Source organism: Anopheles darlingi, chromosome X, assembly GCF_943734745.1.
Source record: "Anopheles darlingi chromosome X, idAnoDarlMG_H_01, whole genome shotgun sequence".
In the NCBI taxonomy this organism is placed as follows: domain Eukaryota; kingdom Metazoa; phylum Arthropoda; class Insecta; order Diptera; family Culicidae; genus Anopheles; species Anopheles darlingi.
In genome coordinates this window covers 3,102,671-3,123,932 of record NC_064873.1, presented here as the reverse complement: position 1 = coordinate 3,123,932, position 21,262 = coordinate 3,102,671, and the positions used below count along the sequence as shown (strand labels likewise).

General features: G+C 53.8%; 1 protein-coding gene across 4 annotated transcripts in view; it reads right to left on the bottom strand.

Moving 5' to 3' along the window:
* Window positions 1-10,544: 10,544 nt before the first annotated feature.
* The window catches only part of LOC125955590 (F-actin-monooxygenase Mical), a 50,835-nt gene continuing 40,117 nt past the window's right edge, over window positions 10,545-21,262 (bottom strand). For 3 of the 4 annotated variants that reach the window (XM_049686731.1, XM_049686753.1, XM_049686739.1), the window contains 7 exons: window positions 16,111-21,228; window positions 15,920-15,952; window positions 14,201-14,459; window positions 14,020-14,116; window positions 13,609-13,925; window positions 13,363-13,523; window positions 10,545-12,418 (listed from right to left, as the gene is read on the bottom strand). In XM_049686731.1, coding sequence (XP_049542688.1) covers window positions 12,413-12,418; window positions 13,363-13,523; window positions 13,609-13,925; window positions 14,020-14,116; window positions 14,201-14,459; window positions 15,920-15,952; window positions 16,111-21,228 — 5,991 coding nt within the window. In that variant the 3' untranslated portion in view covers window positions 10,545-12,412. The remainder of the gene's footprint in view (window positions 12,419-13,362; window positions 13,524-13,608; window positions 13,926-14,019; window positions 14,117-14,200; window positions 14,460-15,919; window positions 15,953-16,110; window positions 21,229-21,262) is intronic. The other variant, XM_049686747.1, reaches the window with a different exon arrangement.

Below are 21,262 nucleotides of genomic sequence, written 5' to 3'. Positions count from 1 at the left end.
CTAAGATGCTTACATCAGCTCGGCCTTGTACTAGCTCTCACTCGCTTTATGTGTGTGTGTGCTGTATGTGCTGCACGGGTGCACCGAGCGCAGTCACGATAATACGAGGCCCTTATATGTGAAGCAGCAGCAGCAGCAGCGAAACAATGTGCTAAATGGTTTTTAGTACAAAAGGGGAGAGCGACTGCCCCTGCAGATGACTGCCAGATGGACGGTGCTACTTGTCCCTAAGGGGGGTTGGGGAGGTTCCGAAACCACCACCACCCACTCGCTCGGAGGTTCGATCGTGCGGCGAACTGAGGCAGCGAAACCGAGTATGTGTTTGCAAGCGCGCTCTGCGGACCCTGGAAACCACAAAACCAACCCCCAACCCCTCACAACCCGTTAATGTCATGCAAGAAGGACGATGCTATTGACGTCTACACACACACACGCGCGCGCACACACCCCTGTTGATGTGACAGTTGGCCACAGGCGGAAACCACAAAATCCTGGAAACCCTAACCTCCAAAATGTGGCATTCAGGATGACGACGACGACGACGACGACGACGGTGGCGGCCATTGGCGCGTGCATTTCGAGTGGTTGCCATGTGGTGGTGGTGGTGGTTGCTCTCTGCTCGCTTGATTGCGTGCGTCCGTGCGTGCGTGTGTGCGTGTGTGTGTGTAAGTGTGATCGAAGGTCAATAAATTGCACTTTCCCTTCCTTCCAATCGGTCCAGCAATGGGGGGGATGAAGGGGTGCCGGCGCCTATCCGCGACCATAAATCGTCTGCCCTGTCTAGCTGCTGCTCCCCGAGCATCACGAGTCGTCCTCGTCGTCGTGATTGTCACCGGCCAGGCCAGCGAACCGGGTCGCTCCCAGATTTGGTGTGCACCCTCCCTCCCCAACCCCCAAACCCACCCCATCCTCTTCGATTCGGCCCATTATTAAGCATAAATCAATTGTTGTAAGCCAAAGAAATGGCCTTACCTCTCTCTCTCTCTCGCTCTTTGTCTCTCTCTCTCTCTCTTGCTCTCTCTCTCTCTCTCTCTCTCTCTCTCTCTCTCTCTCTCTCTCTCTCTCTCTCTCTCTGTGCGAAGTAAAAGCGAGCTTTTTTGGTGTGGCGCTCTCGTACGTTGACTGATTTCAACCCCCTCCCCCGATTGGTAACCCCTTCTACCCAAGTGACGCGTTATTGTGGTGGTGGTGATGCCTAGAACTAGCGTCACAGTCACAGCAGTGTGGCCGCGTTACGCGCGTACCATGCTTATCGCGCTCCCCAATAAATCGCCCCGGTCGCCATTTTATTGCACCGCCGCCGTTAATTGCCGTACTGGGGACTGCTTCTCCTCCTCCTCCATCTCCTGGTGCGCTGTGGTGTCGACCGCTAGAGCGGTTAGAAGCGACTACACTTCAACCACTACTAGAGACACGCACACGGCGGCCCAACGACAACGCATCCGACAACGCGGACGCAACCCGAAAAACATGGTCACTGGACAGAAAGCTGCTGCTACTGCTGCTTCCTGCTGCTGGTCAATGATAAATTACCTGCTAATGCTATCGAAGAAATAAAATGGCGGCAGCAGCGGCAGCAGGGGTACGGTGTGTGTGTGTGTGGCGCCCCCTGGTGGTAGTGACGCTCGCTCGCTCGCGTGTCACGTGCTAATACGTGCTGCTGTCGAACTCAACGCAAAACGGAACGCGACCGCAGAAACAGACGAGCAGCAGCATCGCGCCTTCAAATCGACACCAATCGCGCAGTATGTGTGTGTGCGAAGGGGGGGGGGTTGATTTTTGCAGGCCGTTGTGCAGGGCCGGCAGGACCATGAGGATTACAGAGGCTGATGATGGTGCTGCTGCTGCTGCTGCTCGGCTCGGTTTGGCGATTGGCAATTCGCGATTTCCTGCTGCAGTCGATCGATGAGCCCCATTTGGGATCAATGTGTGCTAACTACCATGCACGCGGCAACCATCACTACCAGCAGCATCCAGAGTACACCCAGAGGAGTAGTAGCTGCTGCTGCTGCTACCTGACTGCCGAGCGCTGAGCGCTGAGCAGTGCGAGCGGATGTTACGATTAATTTAAAAGATAAATAAAACGTAACAGAAACAGCGAACGATGAGCGCACGGATTTTACAATGCCTGTGCCTGTGTGCGTGTGTGTGTGTGTCTATGATAGCGGGGAACAGACCGGGCGCGCAAGACGGAGGAACGAGTTCGAAGTTAATGAATTAATGTTTTCTCGCAAAACGCACAGAACAAGAAGATGAAAACAGAAGAACAAGAAGCATGGCTGCAAAATTGCTGCTGCTGCTGCTAAGGCAGAAAGTAAGGGTGCAGAGAGGGTGCAGAGGGGGTGCAGAAATGAAGGGAGGGAGGGGGGAGGATGGAGTGAAGTTTGCACAACACCAAGAAGCCACAGCCAATCTTAGTCCGCATCCTCAGTCCGGCCCCAACACTCCTTACACTCCCCCATCCCTCATCATCATCGTCATCCCTTCTGCATGCAAAAGTTGCTCCGAACGCTGCTGCAGCAGCAGCAGCAGAAGCAGTTTCTTCAAAAAACCTTAAGAAGAAGGATGGGAACGGGGAATGGGGGTGAGGGAAGTGGATCGAGGCTCTGGTGTGTGACACTTAGGTCGGGAGGGAGGGGGTGCATCCTTCCAGTAACCGTACAGAGAGACAGACACACACACACACACACACACCATGGATCCTCGATTGATAATAGCATCCAACCGGAGCAGCAGCAGCAACCCCCTCCCTCCACCCTGCTTTTTCCTGGTGCTTGGTGCTTGGTGCAGCAGCAGCAGCAGTACACCCTCTCCTCTCATCCCCCTCCTCCCCTCCACGGTACTGGGAAGGGGAGCTGCCAGGTGCAATATGCAAAAACGAGAGTGAGACTGGAAGGAAGGAGCGGGAACCGCTGGCGTCTTCCGTTGCGTTGCCAGGGTGTTCTGGAAGATGTTGGGGGGGTGGGGGGGTGGGGGGTAGGAGGGGCTCCATTGTTTCAACCGAGCTGCTGCCGCTGTTGCTTGAGGAAGTTGAGTTGAGAGAAGAGAAGATTGAAGTGTTTGGTGGAGAGGGTGGGGGGAAGGGGATGGAATCAGGAACTTCCACAGGACAGGGAGGGGGAGGTAGGGAGTGCACCACCTGAACACGGACGCACTACTGCTGCTGCTGCTGCCGGTGCAGAGAGCGAACGTGCCAGGGGTTGGTTTCGCACCTCGGCACCCCCACCCCCATCCCCTCTTCCTACCTCCCTTTTTAGGGGGAGGAGGGCTTGGCAGCAAATCCAGGCGCGGGGGCGCACCGGGCGCATGTACAGCGGTGTGCGAGAGATGCTAAACATAATTTAAAGATGCAGCGCATAAAGATAAAGTTTTGAGTAAAAGTTTAATGAAATGGAAGCATAACTCAATTTGCTGTTACGTTATTTCCGTTCCGGAGCGTTTTTCCACCACCATCGCAGCCCCCGGATACGGTCGTCGTCGTCGGTCGTTGTCGGTGTTCGTAGCTCATCGCCATCGTTGAGCTCGTGGTGTGCGTGTGCGTGTGTCTGTTACTCCTTTTATTGAGTCGCTAGGCCAGAGGTCCGTCAGATCCCTCGATCTTCCCCCTTCCTCCTTTTTCCCTTTCTCTCTCTCTCTCTCGCTCTCTCTCGCGCTCTCTCGTTCATTTTCTGGCTCTGATAGGCTGCAGAACGGTTAGTAGACGGTCATGACCACCGGTCCTGTTCCCTTCTTTCACCGGACTTCCGGCCCCTCCTCCAACAAAGAGAGAGAGAGAGAGAGAGAGAGAGAGAGAGAAAGAGAGAGAGAGAGAGAGAGAGAGAGAGAGAGCCCACTGGCCGATAACGATTAACGGAGCCACCGAAGACCGGAGACCGGTGTGCGACCCCCCGGAGAATAAGAAAAAGAAAAAGATAGAGAAGGAGAAGGAGCAGGGGAAGGAGGCAAACAAAGTGGAAGTTAGTGTGCTCTCGGGGCGGCTGTGTAAACTTCCCGGCCCGACCCCGATACTGATGGGTGTCAGCCGTCAGCGTTGTAGTTGCCAGGGATCTCGGTGTGTGTAAGTGTGTGTGTGTGTGTGTGTGCAGGAGGTAAGGGTAAAGTGTAGGTACCGGGGTTCGTGCTGCTGATAAGATGTTTAGTAAGTTTTACAGCTTTCACCGACAGGCCAAGCCAGCCAGTCCACGGTTCACTACCCCCCTCCCCCCCCTCTGCCACCCCTGCCACCCCCTTTTCTGGTACGGCCTCATGGTGAGCCTGGCTCGGAGCCGCGGCCAGCGCAGGGGATCAACCGTCGTCGTAACAGTGCCGTAACGCCATCCACGCCAAGTGTACACCATCCATACTCCTTTTCTCGGCGTGCCTCAGCGCCTCGTTTGCATACCCGTCTATAGCAGCGAGTAGCAGCAGCAGCAGCAGCAGCAGCAGCAGCAGTACTCCGTTCGGAGCTGGAGCTAAAGTTATGACTGTGCCGTAAAAAAAAACGAACAGAAACGGAGGAAAACTTTAAAGCCGCAGACGCAACTCACAACCACCACCACCATCAACCCCTTTTTACTGCTTTTACACCCTCCTCCCCCCACCCCCGGCGCGATGTGAAAGGGTGTAACAAGCGCGACACAGAAGGCGAAGAGTCAGCAATGCGTGCGAAATGGCACCCTTCGAATGTTATGTTATCCTTAAAGCGCGGGGGTTGATCCACCCTTCCACCCTTCTTTCCATTGTCAAGGAGCAGGAGCAGGAGCGACAGCATGCACCTGATGGACAATCGCAACGCGCAATGAACTGCAGACCATCATCATTTGCGCATCCCCTACACCACCCCCTCCCCCATCCCTCGACAGACACAGAAGCGACTCGCCGAGGCTGCAGAAGATGCTGATGAATCGCGACGATCTCTCTCTCTCTCTCTCTCTCTTTGTCTCTCTCTCTCTCTCTCTCTTCTCTCTCACACACACACTTCGAGGACCTTCGACGACTTTCTGGAGTGACCTCCAACCTTCGAGAGGTTCGTCGTTTGCGATGATAGACCACGAACCTGGCGCCGTTTCACCCCCCCCCCCCCCTCCCTTAGCAGCAGCAAGAAGGGGTTGATTGCCGTCGATTGACCGCTTGGCACTTGCTGCACTGGTGGCTGCGCAGCGCAGTTGAACATCCGGCCGCCGGCGCTAATGAATTTCTCAATTTCTCCCATCCCATTGTGCCATACCACACCTTCACACACACACACACACACACACACACACACACATACGATAGACTCCCTTAGAATGGGAAGACAATCAAGCGTCAAGCGCATCACAAGGGGGGCACGGGTACTCGGGTCGGCGTCGCTTCTGTCAAGTGCACCCTCTTCATCCCCCTCCCCCAAGGCAATCCAAGGGAGGCAGGGAGGGAGCAGAACGACGTAGTAAAGGGTTTAATTAGTTTGAGGGGGTGGCGCCAGCCAGCCAGCCAGCCAGCCAGCTCGCGGATAGCGCAGTTTGAAGTGCGAAATCGAAGCACCAGACGACCCCCATCCCCCATCCCCCATCCCCCTTCCGAAAACCACTCGAAAGCCCTTGCTGCTGGCTACTAGGAGGGGATTGTCAGGGCGTGTCAGGGCCATGGTGAGGGGGGTAGCAGCAGGTGTAAAGAAGGGCAGGGGAGGGGGTGCTGAATTGAAAGAAGAATACCGAAGCGGAGGCGACTCGGAACCGGCCAATCGGTTGTTGTGTCTTGGGTCAACGCAGAGAATCGATTAGTAAGCAATCGAGCAGAGAGAGAGCGAGAGAGAGAGAGAGAGAGAGAGAGAGAGAGAGAGAGAGAGAGAGAGAGAGAGCAAGAGAGCTCTTCTTTCCCTTTCCCTTTCTCCTCAGCATACCCCCTTTTCTTCCTTCTGTCTCTCCCTGGGATCCGGGGGATTGATTTTTGCATAAACGGTCCGGGCCGGGTCCGGTCGGTCTGGTCTGGTCTGTCGGCCGTCGGTACAACGCGTAATCGCTTGTTTCTCCATCGACTCCCGGTGGATAACCGGGAGCAACAGCAGCAGCACTACTCCGGGAATGCAGCAAGCCAACGCTACGCTCTACGCTCCACTCCACACGGCTGGCCACGACGACGACGACGACGACGACGACGACGACGACTATCCACTATTTATGGGCAGCAGTACCACCTCCAAAGCAGGCCCACTAGACACACTAGAACGGCACTGGACTGGAGACCTCTTTGCCTCTGGAGTAGTGCCTGGTGGCCCCGTACATCCGTTCGGCTCCCATGGCTCATAATAATAATAAATAATGGCACTGGGGCAGCTGGGGCATTGGCTGGCTGGCTGGCTGGCTGGCAGGCCGGTCGGCCGAAGGGCCTATATAGTGGCCTGGGCCCGGGCCGTAGCGAGTAGCGAGCGCCAGCTGGCCGGCCGCCAACGCCAAAGCACCGGAACGATTCCGGCTCGTTTGTTCGGATAGTCATATCCCCCCAGAGAGGGGGAGGGGCAATCGTGATTGCTTGTTACGACGATCCGACGCACACACGTACGCACACACACACACGCACGCACATGCACACGCTTGAGAAGACGATTGATTTTTTAATTAAAGACATCATCCTTACCTACCTTTAGGAGCCAGGAGTTGGCCGGCCAGACCAGGCCAACGCCAGCGATAAAGCGATTCGATGTACGACGGCGACGGTGACGACGACGACGGCGACGACGATCCCATTTCCCGGAGACGCTTGGAACGCCCTCTTTCTGGTGCGATGCTCTCGGCTGCTGTTGCTAGAATGTAGCACAAGCAGTATTAGTAGTGGTAGTAGTAGCAGTAGTAGTAGTAGTAGCAGTAGCAGTAGTAGCAGGTGGAGCGAGCGGAGAGTAATGTTATATTTATTTTCAATTAATACAACGATTTGACGTCGGGAGGGGTGGGAGGAGGGAGGGTTCAGGGAGGGTTGGCCTCCTAGATTGGTTTTGCTGTGGTGGCACCCCTTTCAGCTCGTTTCCGCTCCCCGTGTTCTCCCCCCCCCCCCTCTTATTAGCAATCGATTGCATTCGATGCGGAGACATTAGTGTCTGTAGATGGTTTTCGATTTAAAAAAAAAAACAATTCAAGGAAAGAAGGACGAGGATGGGGCAGGGGGAGGAAAAGTGTGGGAAAACACACATACACACACACGTTCACGTCACTCCGGGGGGACGCATCCAAAAGTGCAGCTCTTGGGCTATCATTAGGTTCATCCACCCCTCATCATCATCATCATCATCATCATCATCATCAACCGAAGAGGAGAAGAAGAGAGTGTGAGGGAAGGGGGAGGAAGGGCATCGCCAAGCATTAAATATGCAAGCAAGCGTCGCGCACAACACCCACGATCCACGAATTATCAAATGAACCGCGTATGTTGACCGCGGGTTGTGGGGAGGTGGAGTTCTTTCTCTCATCCCTTATCCCTCATCCCTTGAAGGTTTTAGTGGTTTCAAGGGTGTGTGTGTGTCGAGTACCAGTTGGGGGGAGGCAAAGCCTGTGGCTTTTGGCAAAGTAAATATTTATCATAAATACTCCCGCCGCCTCACCACCAACACACACACACCAACACACACACATGGGGGAGTGGAAAGCCAGTTATACAGCACCAAGCACCGATCCAAAAAACCCAAAACAACCGCAGTTTTGCTGGCGTGAAGGGGGGAGGGGCGGGGTTGGGGTCTCTATCCGGGTCGGGCGACACTTCCGGTGAGCCGCCGCCACCGCCATCTTGTACGCTAATGTCACGGGACACGGGACCCAATTGCCTACTGCCTTGTTTACCGGCTGCTACTGGCCTCTGGTGTGTCGAGCAGAAGAAGAAGAAGAAGAAGAAGAAGAAAAAGAAGAAGGACCCTTAATAAGCTCCTCACCTCCCTCCCTCCCCTTTTCTCTCTCTCTTTCTCTCGATCAACTCTCGGAGTTTCGCCCCCCACCCCCACCTGCTCCCTCATCCCCTCATCGTGAGGGGCAGAGAATGATGCAATTTGAATAATCATTCAATTTAAAATCGTTTTCTTATAAATAACATTATCCCATGGTGGAGCTGACCCATTGCCCAGCTGCCGCCCCGCCGCGGACCATTAACCTGCCAGCCGCAGGGGACGGAGGGGATGTTACACCCCCCCCCCCCTTCCTTTTCTCTCTCTCTCTTGCATCGCCCCATTCAAAGTTATCGCACACTCGCACGTCTCTCTCTCGACGTTTATCGGAGCGAAACGCAATTACATGCCAAGACGACGACTCTTCACCCCCCCCCCCTGCTGCCTCTCTCTCTCTCTCTCTCCCTCTCTTTGTCTCGCTCTGACACTGGCCACTGCCACTTTTTGGTGCTATTTTGCTGGAGGAAAATGCGTTCCCATTTCACCACCACCACCGGCACCCCCTCCCCTCACTTTGAACCACCCAACTACACCAACCTTCTAGAAGCGTATCAGCGAACGCGCAAACAAACAAAAAACAAATAATGATTCCATAAACCATCTTCGATATTCAATTATTGTCTCTCTCTCTCTCTCTCTTTTTGCCCCGTGCTAGTGCTGCAGCTGGTGCTGCCATCCGACGGACGAAAATCTCGGACCGGGAAGGGGGGACTTTCATGGAAGGGGGGACTTTCATGGATCGGCGCGCACGCGGCCCCAACGGACCGTGAAATGGCTCACCGTTGCAGGGGCGAAGGGAACGTAGGCCCAGGAGCCTGGGAGCCCAAGTTCCTAGTGTTTTGTCACCACCACGAAACCACAGAGGTCACGGAGACCACAACCAACTACAACAACAACTCATCGGTACCGCCCGTTGTTGTTGTTGCGTGTCCGCTGGCTCCGTTGTAGGTGCCCCCAAAAGTGCCACCCATTGCTGGCCTGCTGCTGAATCGGGGCTTTTGCATAATCCCCCGGGCAGACGTCGTCGTCTCTCGTCGTCCTCATCGTCCCCGGTGTAACGTGTAATGCGAGCTGCTGTTGCTGCTACTGCTGCTACTGCTACTCATCGAGGCTGTTGAAAGTTTTTATTTTAGGGGCAGCGGAGCTAAAGATAGAGAGCAAGCCAAAGAGAGAGAGGAGCGAGGAGCAAGATTCGATTCGCTTGGGCGCGCGCCCCCCTCCCCCCAGGGGTGGCCAACGGTGCATCATTGCGCTTCATCGCTGTATCGCGTATATATATCGTATCGCAGGCGAGAGACAACATCAACGATCGTACCAATGCAAACTGCTTACGCTGGACTTTCCCGAGTGAACCAGGCGGCTAGGGGGTTGGGGGATGATGGGTAAACTTTGTGCTACCCTCCTACCCACCCCCATCCCTGCACACTGCTGCGTGCTGCGTGCTGCGCTGCGATTGATCTCGGATTCCTATCCTCTATCGGTGTGATTGGGATGTCGGATCTCTCTCTCTCTCTCTCGCTTTCTGGGGCTGTGGAAAAGGAGGGGGTTTGGGAAATGCTACACTGCTGCTGCATCGCCCAGAAGCCCCCCTCCGGATAGTTTTAGATTGTAGGAAATTGAAACATATGAAATACGTGACCGGCAAGCGATAGCACACAACACACACAGCACACACAACACACACACCATCGCCTAAGAGTAAGAAAATGGCAGAAATGGGAGGGAGGAGGATGATACGAACTGCGACTGATACGAACCATGAATCGCCAATCGCGGCTCAACGCGGGACGAGCGAGTAGTGAACGGGGAAAGGATGCACAACGAGGATGGCAGGACGAGCTGCTGATGGAAGCAGCACCTCTCCCCCGGCCCCGCAATGGGCTCACTGGACCATGACCACCTTCGGTAAGGGAGCACGCAACGGTATCGCACATTGCTTGCGCACTGAGCAAATATTTACCGGCGCCAGCATCCTCTGGGAGGAAAAAAAGTATACATCATCGACCCGCAATGTCGTCTTCAACATCATCATCATCATCGTCGTCGTCGTCCGGTCAACATGTTCCTCATGTTCCGCTCATGCTCACCACAACCGCATTACCCGGCATATATATATATATATTGGGTTTTCTTTCCCGATGGGAGCATAATACGCTCTGTTTTCAGACAGGCAGCATGAGTTTGACATCCGGTGCATCCCGTTCCTGCAAAAGCTGTCCTCACCGGAACACCGGACCGGTGGCCAATGGCCATGGGTGTGAAAAATTGGCGGAGCGAGATAGGAGCAAAGGAGGAGGCGTAACGTTACGTAAAATTTGTGTCACTTTCGGATACCTGATTCAATGCACGCACGCACACACGGTGTCACAGTACCACAGTACAAGCCGCAAATCTCATGCTCATCTATTGTTTTCCATGCTTCGTCGTACACACACATTGCTGGTCGTCACATGATGGACCTCGGTTTTCCAGGGTATTTGTTCCAGTGCTGTGGAGATCCGTCCCGTGCGCTAAGCCGTCGGTAGGGTGGTCTCGCCATCGCAACGCCGCAATCACAAACGCCGCCATTATTTCTTTCCCATCGACCGACCAACCGTCGTCTTTCGTTCTGTTTTTCATGCATTTGTTTTCTTTTCTACAAAAATACCAAAAACACAAATACGCAGGAACCAGCAGTGTTACATTATTAGCGCGTCTCAAAGGCCTTCATTGCTACACCATTTGAAGAAAACGAGAAGAAAAAAAACTAACACACACACACACACACATTAAACATTGGCTTGTGCGTGTTGTTTTGCTTGCTTGCTTCATTCGTATAAGCATCGTATCTCTGAAAGAAAAAAAAGGGATAATGACTAACGAAACGCGCCCGCTCATCCCTTATTCGTCTAAACGTACTCTCTCTCTCTCTCTCTTCGCCCTTCTCATTATTTCTTTCCATTGAATGTCCCTGTGCTTCCCACCGGATTCGCGAAATCGCTTTGAGCGTTTGTGTGTGTGTTTTTTTTGTTTGTTTGTTTGTTTAGGCGATAATTCGTTGGTTACGAACCGATACCGATAGAACAGGATTGGCAGAAAAATGGGGGAGAAAGAAAAACATGAGAAAAACTTAAAAAGCCTACCCTAGGGCCAAACTGCTGGCACATATGCAATATGCGAAACAAAGAAAATTGAACAAAATTAAAAAAAAAAACAAAACCGGAAAATGTATCAAACCCCAATGGGGCCCAAAGTTGGGCCCCAAACACGCTACTTGGATTCGATGGGGGGGAAAAGCAAACGGAAACTAAAACAAACGGGGAGCAACGGAAAATGAGGTTACACCGGAAAAAAAAACCCCCGGAGCTTTTTCTAACTACCAATGCTCCGAGAAACCATTGCATGCAGATAATAAAACAAAAAAAACGAAGCGATTGCGAAACAGAAAAAGAAAAACGGAGTTCAAGGTGCGCGCTGCTCCGTCGTCTCTAATCTAGGTGAAATAGCGAGAAAGGGCTACCTAATGCAGCATACCACCGATGCACACCGTCGTCCCGGGACACACCTTATTGTGGAAAACTCCTCTCTCCCGACCAGATTTTCTGAACTGTGAGTGGCTGCAGCATGAAAATTAAAACATGAATTCTTCCCCCTTACCCCGTGGCGGGTCCCGATCGAACGGATCAAAGGTAGCCTACCGGCCGCGCCGCCAGCCTGCCCCGCTATACTTGCCGCGTGTTATTATGATTATTATTTTGTTTTTTTTTTTTGGTTAGAGTCCAACATTTTGGGGTGGGGAGGCGACGGGGTAGAGGGGGCGATCAGGACATCCAGGGTCAGTGGTGCTACGGTACGCTTCGCGTACTCGCAAAACCCCCCTCCTTGTGTTGTGGGGTACACAAGCTTCTTCTTCCCCCTTCTTACAAACTATATATCGAGCACCGCTTTAATCCTCTCTCTATATCTCTCTCTCTCTCTAACGCTAGCTCCGGTCCAATCCGGTGCCAGCGACGCAATCTACCGCTGCCTGTCACGACCGGCTGTCCGGCTCATCCGGGTTTTTTCTGGGATGCTAGATAAAATGAGCACGTACATTTAAATGATTGCAAGTGAATCATCAACCGGCGATTCACCAGCGATCCCTTCGGGTTTCGCCTAGCCCTTCGCCTCGCGCTTCTCTGTATCTTTTCCTACTAGATCTTTGGTCGATGAGGGGCACGAGCTGGCATGCTCGGCTGGCGCGGCTGCACTCTGTCTGTCTGTCTGGGATGTCAGGTTTCTCGATCGACTCATCTCGCTCGTTCATCATCGTTCACCCGCTCCGTCGTCGGTGCGTGCGCTGAAGGGAGTGTAGTAGTGTAGTACTGCGTTTATGCGAAGCACATCCGCCACACGGTTATACCCCGCCGGGTCTGCCCTGCTCTCTCTCTCTGTACAATTCCTGTATTGATAAAGTTTGTTTTTCTTTCGTGTGTTTTTTTTGTTTGTTCTTGTGGGTATGGTCGAGTGAAGGTGGTCGGCCGGCCTCCCTTCGGTGGCCTAGGCTCTTTATATCTGGAAGATATAGGAGAGAATGAAAAAAATGACACAAAAAGGGAAACAGATGAATAATTTCGCTTGAGTTACCTAATCCAACAGCGCGGTTGCGTTCGTTCGATTGTTTAATAATAAAAAAAACCACACACACACATGGCAATGGTCTACTACAAAACTAAACCAAACAATGCATAGGTAACTAACAAACCATGTTTAAGTCTACGGTATGTGCGAGGTGCTATTAGGGTGAGGTTTTCATTAAATTTAGAAGAAAAAAAAACAACAACTCAGTTGTTAGTTCATGTGAATTAATCGATGTTTGTGAAAAGGGGGGTTTTTTCTTGTAAGGGCGTGTGCACAGTTAAAACAAATTAAAAGTTCTACTACGACGAGGTCATAACGGGGACCTTCTATCATGCATCCTTCATTTCTTTTCAGTGGTACGCCGCCTTCGCCATGAAACGATACGTACCTGCTGTCTGTGTATAATTATATATAAATATATATTCTCTGTATATGTACATATATATATGTAGAAGATGTGTGTGTGTTCGTGTCTGTGTGCGTTCGGGTACGTTTGTTTGTCGGCAAACGTTTTGTGTCGTGCCAGTCGTGGGTTTGCGTTGGTGCGTCTTTCTTTCCTTGCATGCAAGCTGACTCAATCAGTTCTAACCATCAATACACTAGCCCGAGAGCTAGTGCGTGTAGACGATTGCTCTTGCAGACCAGGACCTATCTACCATGTATGTCTTATGTGTGCAAGTGTGTGTGCTTGTGTGTGTGGGCTAAATAACAATGTGCAATGTTGCAGCGTTAAGGCGTGCGAGCGAATTACGAGCGAAAACTAGCGGCTAACCAACCAAATGCCACCCTACCAAAGCTACGCAAACGGGCAGTGCAGAGAGTAGCAGTAGCCGGCCAACCGTCCGGAGGATAGGTGTTAAACGAGAGGCATAGCTTACATCGGTACCCTTCGCCGTACGCTTGGCCATCGTCGTCGCCGTCGCCGATCCCGTCGATGGTTCGAGCGATGGTCGGAGCGCCTGCCGCTTGGTCACAATTTCGAGCATCTCGTTGAGGATCGCACCTTCGGCGGCCACATCGGACGAGTTCTTATCGAGCTCTGTAACGAAAGGAAAACAGCCCGGGGGGTCAGCTACAAACCGGCACTGGTACGTGCAATGCAAAAACTCCTGTTCTGTACTCACTGCCAAACGATAGCCGCATGTTGAGCTCCTCCTTCAGCTCCGCGTGGCGATGCTCGAGCTGCAGCTCCCGCTGCCGTATGCTCAGCTCGTCGTCGCGCACCTTCAGCTGCGTGATGTTGCGCATGATCTCCAGCCACTCCTTCACCAGATCCTCGTCATTAGCACAACCACCATGGCTGGAGGTGGTGAGCGTTTGCTTCAGTGCGTCGCCCTCGCCGCGCAACTCCTTCTCGATCTCCACGCCACGCGCCTCCAGATCTTCGATCTTCACCTCGATCTCCGCTTGCTCGCGTCGTATCTCTTGAGCAATTCTCAGTCTAGAGTGAGTGAGAGAGAGAGAGAAACAAAGGGATAATAGCGGGATAGACAAACAAAAGTCTTTAGTGCACGATCGTCGTGGTCTCTGTTTACCTTTTCAGTTCTGCTTGTCGCGACGCTTTCAACATTGCACGTTGCTTTTTGATTTCGTTTTTCGGTTCGTTCGATGCTCCTCCTCCTCCGCATTCGTCTGTAAAATAGATAGCAATAGATGTGCGTGTGAGTTGGTAGCGGGATCATATATCAAGCGGGCTGTCGCCAATCTCGCGCCTACCATCGGAAGGTTGATAGTTAAGCGGTAATGGTGGCACCGGCGGTGGTTCCAGCTCTTCCGCCTCCTTGCGCCCGATCGGTGTGAAGCTGTTGCTACAGCGCGCTGTACCGTTGATCGCTGTGGTTGCTGGTAATGGTGCGCCGCCCGTTGGTGAGCCCGTACCGCTCGAAGACGCCGGAGCTACCGTAGTAGTAGTAGTGGTTGTCTTGTTCAAGCAATCCTCCGAAGCGCTGCGACCGTAGGGTGAGCTTTCCTTCGACTGGAATAAATAATGCATTGCGTGGGGTAAGCATTCCACAGATGGACAAAAGTAAGTGAAATCAATTTGACATGCAGGCACGCCAATGTTGTGTAAACCAAGACCGATAACAAAACATGCCACGGGGTGTTGGAGTTTTTTGGACCACAATCAAACTGTGTCAACGGACAGAGTGGTAGAGAGCAAACACAGGGGGGACAGAACGCGATCGATCGCGAAGAGTAGAATGATTAGTAACATTATGGTCTTACGGATAAATTAACCTTCTCTAAGTGTATTAAACATCTCTCGCTAGGCTTTAACACTAGAAAACATTAGGGGTGAACAAGGACCGTTGTTGAAACGTTGCTAAACGTGAGAGTAAAGGTGAGCTTGGTATATACCAGGTGTATGCATATGAAACCGCCCTCCGTGTTCTTATATCTATATCTACGCCAAATGGAACGGTAGAACCGTTCTCAATGTTTCATTTTGTTCGTTTGGCATCTGTTAATCAAAATCAGTGCGCAATAGTTCTAATTTCACACTACAACCAATATTTTCATTGTGTACAAAATGGCAAGTTCCGTCCCTAAAAACTGCAAAATGCGGACATCGTTCATTTTCTGCTTCTATTTTTCAAAATAGGCGACATAATCGCATCAAATGCTTATTGAAGCTTACGGTGAGCATGCTCTTCATAAAACACAGTGCAAAGAGTAGTTTTAAAAATTAAAAAATGACGATTTTGATGTGACAAACGTGAATCGCGAGAAACCACCAAAAACGTTAGAAGACAACGAATTGCATGCCGTATTGGGCGAAACGGTTATTAGTGAGCTATAGAAGCAACACTTAATCGATTTCGGACCGTGAAATCCGCATAAATCGACCGGAATATCGAAATTGATAAAACAGACCGATTTTGCTCGATGAAAATGCTCCGCCACACCGCGGAAAACCGGCCAAGAAGACTATACAAGACCTGAATTGGGATCATTTTGTCGCTTGCAGCTAACTCACCAGACTTGATTCTATCGAATCAACACTCATTTGCATCGTTGGGACAGACACTGGCCCGAGCAGCGCTTCCATTCTTACAAAAGTTTGAAAAAATGGACCTGTGATTGGTTTTGATACAAAAGACCGACTTGTTTTTTTTTTGCGAAGCATCTGTCTAAATTGCCTAAAAGATAGGAAAAATGTATAGCTAACTATTGCCATTTGTTTGAAGAATAAGAGTTTCTCCATTTTCGCAGAATAAAAAAAAATTGTGACAAAAAAAAGGCGGTTTCATATGCATACACCTGGTAGGTTACGGAGGACTAGTAATGAGCTAACCTGGGCAAAAGTTAAGATAGCGTAAAGAGATAGATATAGAGTGTCTAGAGAGCGACAAAGTGACAGGGAGAGCGAGAGAGATAAAGAGAGAGAGAGAGAGAGAGAGAGAGAGAGAGAGGAGTCTAGAGTATGATTCTTACACCACAACTAATGTTCCTCACATCAAAGCATGACTGTAGAGAAGAAAAACGAATGCAGAAATCAGAAATCGAAAACATTATGCGACTAAGAAATCGTCCCATCCTCCCTACCAAACAGCGCAAACCCCATCCACACACACACACACACACACACTCAGTCACGCGACCGAAACGCGAAACGATACACTCACCTTGGACTTATCTCTCACCTTCGGTGAGATTTTGAACGATCGCAAGAACCCCATCCCCCCACCCGAGCTACTAGTGCTTGGTGGTGTTGCGTTCGTTGATGCTGCTGGCGCTGCTGCCGGATCTGGTACCGCTGGTACACTCAGCTGCTGTTGGCTCGCCGTCCGCCCATCCTTGGTCGGCGATGACTCCTTGCTGCTGCTGCCGCCGCCGTCCTTCTTGCTGCTGCTGCTGCCGTTGTTGCTGCTGCGCCCGTTAAAGAACTCGGACACCTTCTCGATGATGCTCTTGCGCCGCTCCCGGTCCTTACACTTGCTACGCGTGCGCGTAGCAGTGACGCCCGCGCCTGCTCCTGCGGTACTGCGGCCACCGGCAACAACACCGTTCGGTTCATGCACCAGATTCGGATCGGAGATATAGTCGGACCTCGGGGGGTTGTTGCTGCACAATGGTTCAATGGTAGTAGTGACCATACCAGAACCGGAAGGCGGTGAACCATGAATCCCATGGGCCGGATCGCCGCTCACCTGCAGCGACACATCATTCACGCTCTTGGAGCCGACGAGATGGTGGTGGTGGTGGTGATGATGGTGTTGATGGTGCGTATTGCTGCTGCTGCTGCTGTTGCTGCGGTGGTACTGGATTTTTTCCTGCTCCGTACTCTTCACATCGTCCGACTTGTTACGCTCGTCATCGGTCAGCGAACCGCGGCAGTTGATGCGATACTTCTTGCGCAACAGCAGCAACCGATCCTCGGGCGACAGACCGAGATCCTGGTTCGACTTTTGGCGGGCCTTCGACCGTGCCTCCTCGCGCAGATGCTCCGTCAGCTGGCCGACGGGCGTCTCGGTTAGGCCGCGGTACTGCTGCTGCTGCTGCTGCCTCTGGGGCGTTACAACACACTGGTAGCCGGACTGCTGGTGGTGGTCGCTATGGATACCGCCACCACCCTTACCAGCATCTGACGGTCGCAGCTGGCTGACCGGCGTAGCGTGTGCCGGTTCCCCCGCGATGACGACGACGGTGGACTGATACGGTGCTACGATCGCCTCGAGCGACGGCGACCCATTGGCCGTGGCCGCCACCTGGCAGAGGGCATGGTTGCGGTTACGGCTACGGTTGAGCCGCTTTTCCGCGTTCAGCTGCTTCTTGGTTTGCAGCTTATCCATGACTAGATCATGTATGAGGTCCTTCTGCTTCACGCGCTCCTTCGTGATCTCCTCAATCTTCTTCTCCACGCTTTTGGGCGGCTCCGGTGTTTGGGTGGCTCCCGTGCTCCCGTTCCGGTCCCGCGGCGGTGACAATGGCGATGGCGACGACGATGACGACGGAGGTGGCACCGCGGGCCGCGTATCGGCCGACACCACCTCGTCGTTCTCGTGCACCCCATCGTTGACCAGTGCATTCTCACCACCGTCCAACGTCAACGGGAGGTCATCCTTGGACGATTTCCGCTTCACCTTCCTCATCTCCAGCGAGTCCCGTGCGTTGCTGATCTGCTGGATCTGATGCTGCAGCCGCTTGACGTGCTTGTCGTACCCGGCACCGTCCTCGATGGTCTTGAGCGAATCCTTGCGACCGTCCTTCGTCCGCTCGAGGCTGGCGCGCTTCGCACCGCTCGACACCGCTTCCGATACTGATACACTCAGTACTGGAAGGGGTGGCGGTGGAGGTGGTGATGGTGGTGGTGGTGTTGGTGATGGTGGGGCGGCAAGCTTCTTACTGTCACCAAAGCGAGAATGATTGCCCGGTGTACCTGTGGCGGCTAGACCGCCGGACGAGCCGCCACTGCCCCGCCTGCCGCTACCCTCCGACCACAGCGGGCCCGTATTACCGGTCACGATCGTCACCGCATCGCCACTCTCTTCCTCTTCCTCTGTGGTGGTCGTGGTCGCAGTAGTGACAGTGGCAGCGAATCCATTTCCGACGCCACTTTGCGAAGAACCGGTCACGATAAGGAGACTGTCCTCCTCGATGTCGTTACCAGCGTCGAGGGACTGGGCAGGCGAGGCAGCTTGGAGCTGCTGCTGCTGCTGCCCCAGGGCGGCGAAGGTCATCTTGCCCGGTGGTGGCTCCTCGTTCATCGGTGTTTTGGCGTCATCGGCGGCCAGCAGATACGCGCCCTGCTCAATATAGTCAACCCGGCACGCCAGCTGCTTGTTGATGGCCTCTACCAGCACCAGCGGATTGGCTGCTGCTGCTGCTGCTGCCGATGAGCCGGTCGCGGGGTAATGCAACGCGACTCGGCGTGACTCCACACTGGGATCGAGCAGCTCGGCATACCCACGGTTCCGCAACAGTGCCCGGTTGGTGGTGCCGGCGACGTGCACCATTAGCATTTCACTACCACTTTCCTCCTCCGACCCCGTATCCATGAACTCGATGTCATCGAGGGCGAGGTTACGGATGATGCCATCCTCACCACCACCACCGGCCACCTTCATCAGCGCCAGCCGATCCTGCTGGTGCTGCTGCTGCAGCTGCAGCTGCTGCTGGTGTTGCGTCCGGCTGTGCTGCTTCTTCTGCTGCAACCGTGCCGTGTGCTTGGCGGTGCGCTGTTGGCGCCGTTGCATCGACGTTGCTGTTTGCTGACCGCGGGCCGCCCGGGACGATTGCTGCGGCACGTTCAGCGCAAACTCGACGTCGACAAAGTTCTCCGACACGGCATCGTCCGCCGCCCAATCGGACAGCTCCGTTTCGGTCAGGTTCTGGGTCGTCTGGTTCTCGGTCGTCTCCTCCGAATCGGAATCGTGCGGTGGGGGCATCAGGAGGTGCAGGCCCGCCGCCGGTACACGCGCCGCCGCCCCTTCATCGCAAGCCAACGGTGTCCGGTCGGCATCGGGCGTGTCGGCATCGGCATCGGGTTGCTTCGCGTGGTACAGCTTCAGATACGAGGGCTTCTGAACGGTGTTCGTCCGCGGTCCACGGTCACGGTCCGCGTCCAGCACGAACGGCATGCTCTTCAGTGTGTCGATCTTGTTCTCATTGCGCGAATCAAACCGGAGGTAGGGCTTCGGTTTACTCGGGGTCGTCGTCGTCGTCGGTGAGGTTACGGTCGGCGTGACAGGACCACCGTTACCACCACCATCATCGTCCTCTTCGATGTCGTCCCCCCCGATGGTCTCGACCGTCGGCGTCGTGGGCGTCTGGATGCGCCCGTCCTTTTCCAACATCGGTTTCGACGGTGCGTCATCATCAATCATACCAGCACCACTGGCACCCCATTCGACCACCGTGTTGATGCTGTCCTGGTTCATCTCCTCCTGCAGCAGCTGTGCCGCTATCTGGGTGTCCGGTGGCAGTTTCTCCATCAGCTTCAGATCCTCCGGATCGCCAATGTACCGACCATCGATGATCATCAGGCTGTCGATCTGCATCAGCTCACCGGTCGCATCTCGGATCTCCAGCCGCGGCACGAACCGCTCGTCGTTCTGCGTTTCCGGGCTGGTTGTCGAGTCCAGTATGAAGTGTGGTATGTCTTCGACGCTCGAGCTACTGCTACTACTACTACTGCTGCTAGAGCTGCTAGAGCTGCTGCTGCTGCTGCCTTCACTGCTGCCCAGGATGGTATCCTTGCCGTCCTTGCCGTGCTCTGCGCCACGCTTCTTATCCTTCGACCAGGGCCCATCCGGTACCTGCAGTGTCGTCTCATGGCAGCCATCTTCGCCTTGCTGCTGCTGCTGTTGCTGCTGTTGCGCTGCCGGCTGGCTTGGAACTGGTTTCTCTCGCTTCAATTCCTTCATCTCTTCGGCGGCCTGCTGCTGCTGCTGCTGCTGGTTGTGCTTGTTGATCGTGTTCTCGTTACTATCGATCTGCATTCGATTGCCATCGGCGAGCTCTGGTGGCGAGCGACTTGGGACTTGGGACTGAACCGGCTCGGCTCGTTTCTGCTGCTGCTGCTGCTCGGTCACCGTCACCGGTGGGGCGATGCTAAAGTTGAGCGTTGTCTCCACCAGGGACCGGTCACAGTTCGGCGAATCTGTCGTGAGATCAATGTACGCTGGCTTCGCGTTACCAAGGTACCGCAGCTCGTTCCGCTTCTCGTTCCGCATCAACTCGTCACTCGTCGTGGTAGCACCCCGCTCACCGCCAGCACCGGCTCCAGCTGGCTCCTTGCTGTTGTTCGCTGCTACAAGATTGATCGTTTCAACCAGACCATTCTCGTCGCCGTTGTAATTGTTATTATAGCTACTACCATTTTCGTTGTCGTTGTTATTGTTGTTGTTAACGGTGTTAACGGTGTGAACGGTGTGAACGTTGTTGGTAGCGTTGGTGTTAATATTGTTGTTGTTGTTGCTGCTGCTGTGGTTGTTATTATTATTGCTGCTGCCGCGATTGCTGTTGTGATTTGCGATTGCAACAGCAGCCACACCAACACCGCCACCGTTGGGCTGCGGCAAATCGGCCTCCTTCGAACGCACGCCACCACCCTGCAGTAGCTCATGCGTTTTGAGCTCGTTCAGTTTGTTCTCCACGAGCGTCGCGTTGATCGTTTCCACCAGCGACGCGCGCTTACTCGACGGTTTGCCCTCGTATACGGTGTGCTCCTTCGCGTTGCTGTCCACCGCCGGTACCCGCTGCTTCTTTGTACTTTCTTCTTCCTCCTCCGTCCGTGGCGAGGACACGGGATCGGCGGGTGCACCAATCATCGCCGCCGCCGCCGCAGTAGCCCTTGATGGAGCCGTAGCCGGGACCTTCTGGGCGGTCGGGCTTAGCTCCGGTGCCGGATGCAGCAGCCGCTGGCACTCGGTAATGTTCGAATGGAACGACTTGAACTTGGAGTCGAGCGCGGACGCCGAGCCGGACTTGAGGATGCCGAGCCCGGGCGCTTCCTCGCCCAGCAGATACTTCTTCTTCAGCTCGAGGCTCTTCTTCGAGGCGATACCCTCCGTGCTGGCCGTCTTGCTCAGCCCGTAGTCACCGAAACGCGATGGTTCCAGCAGCGGGCGCGCCTGCGCCAGCTTGATCGACGGATCGACCTCCACTAGCGGCTTAAACTCGACGTCGTTCCGCACCCCCGCGTACCGCTGCTGCTGCTGCTGCTGATCTTGGGTGCCCGTTGGTAGCGTCTTTACCTGTTTCCGGTACCATGGCATATCGTCGATCGTGGTATGCTTCACCTGCAACAAGCAAGAGGCACAAGAGGGTTGTTAG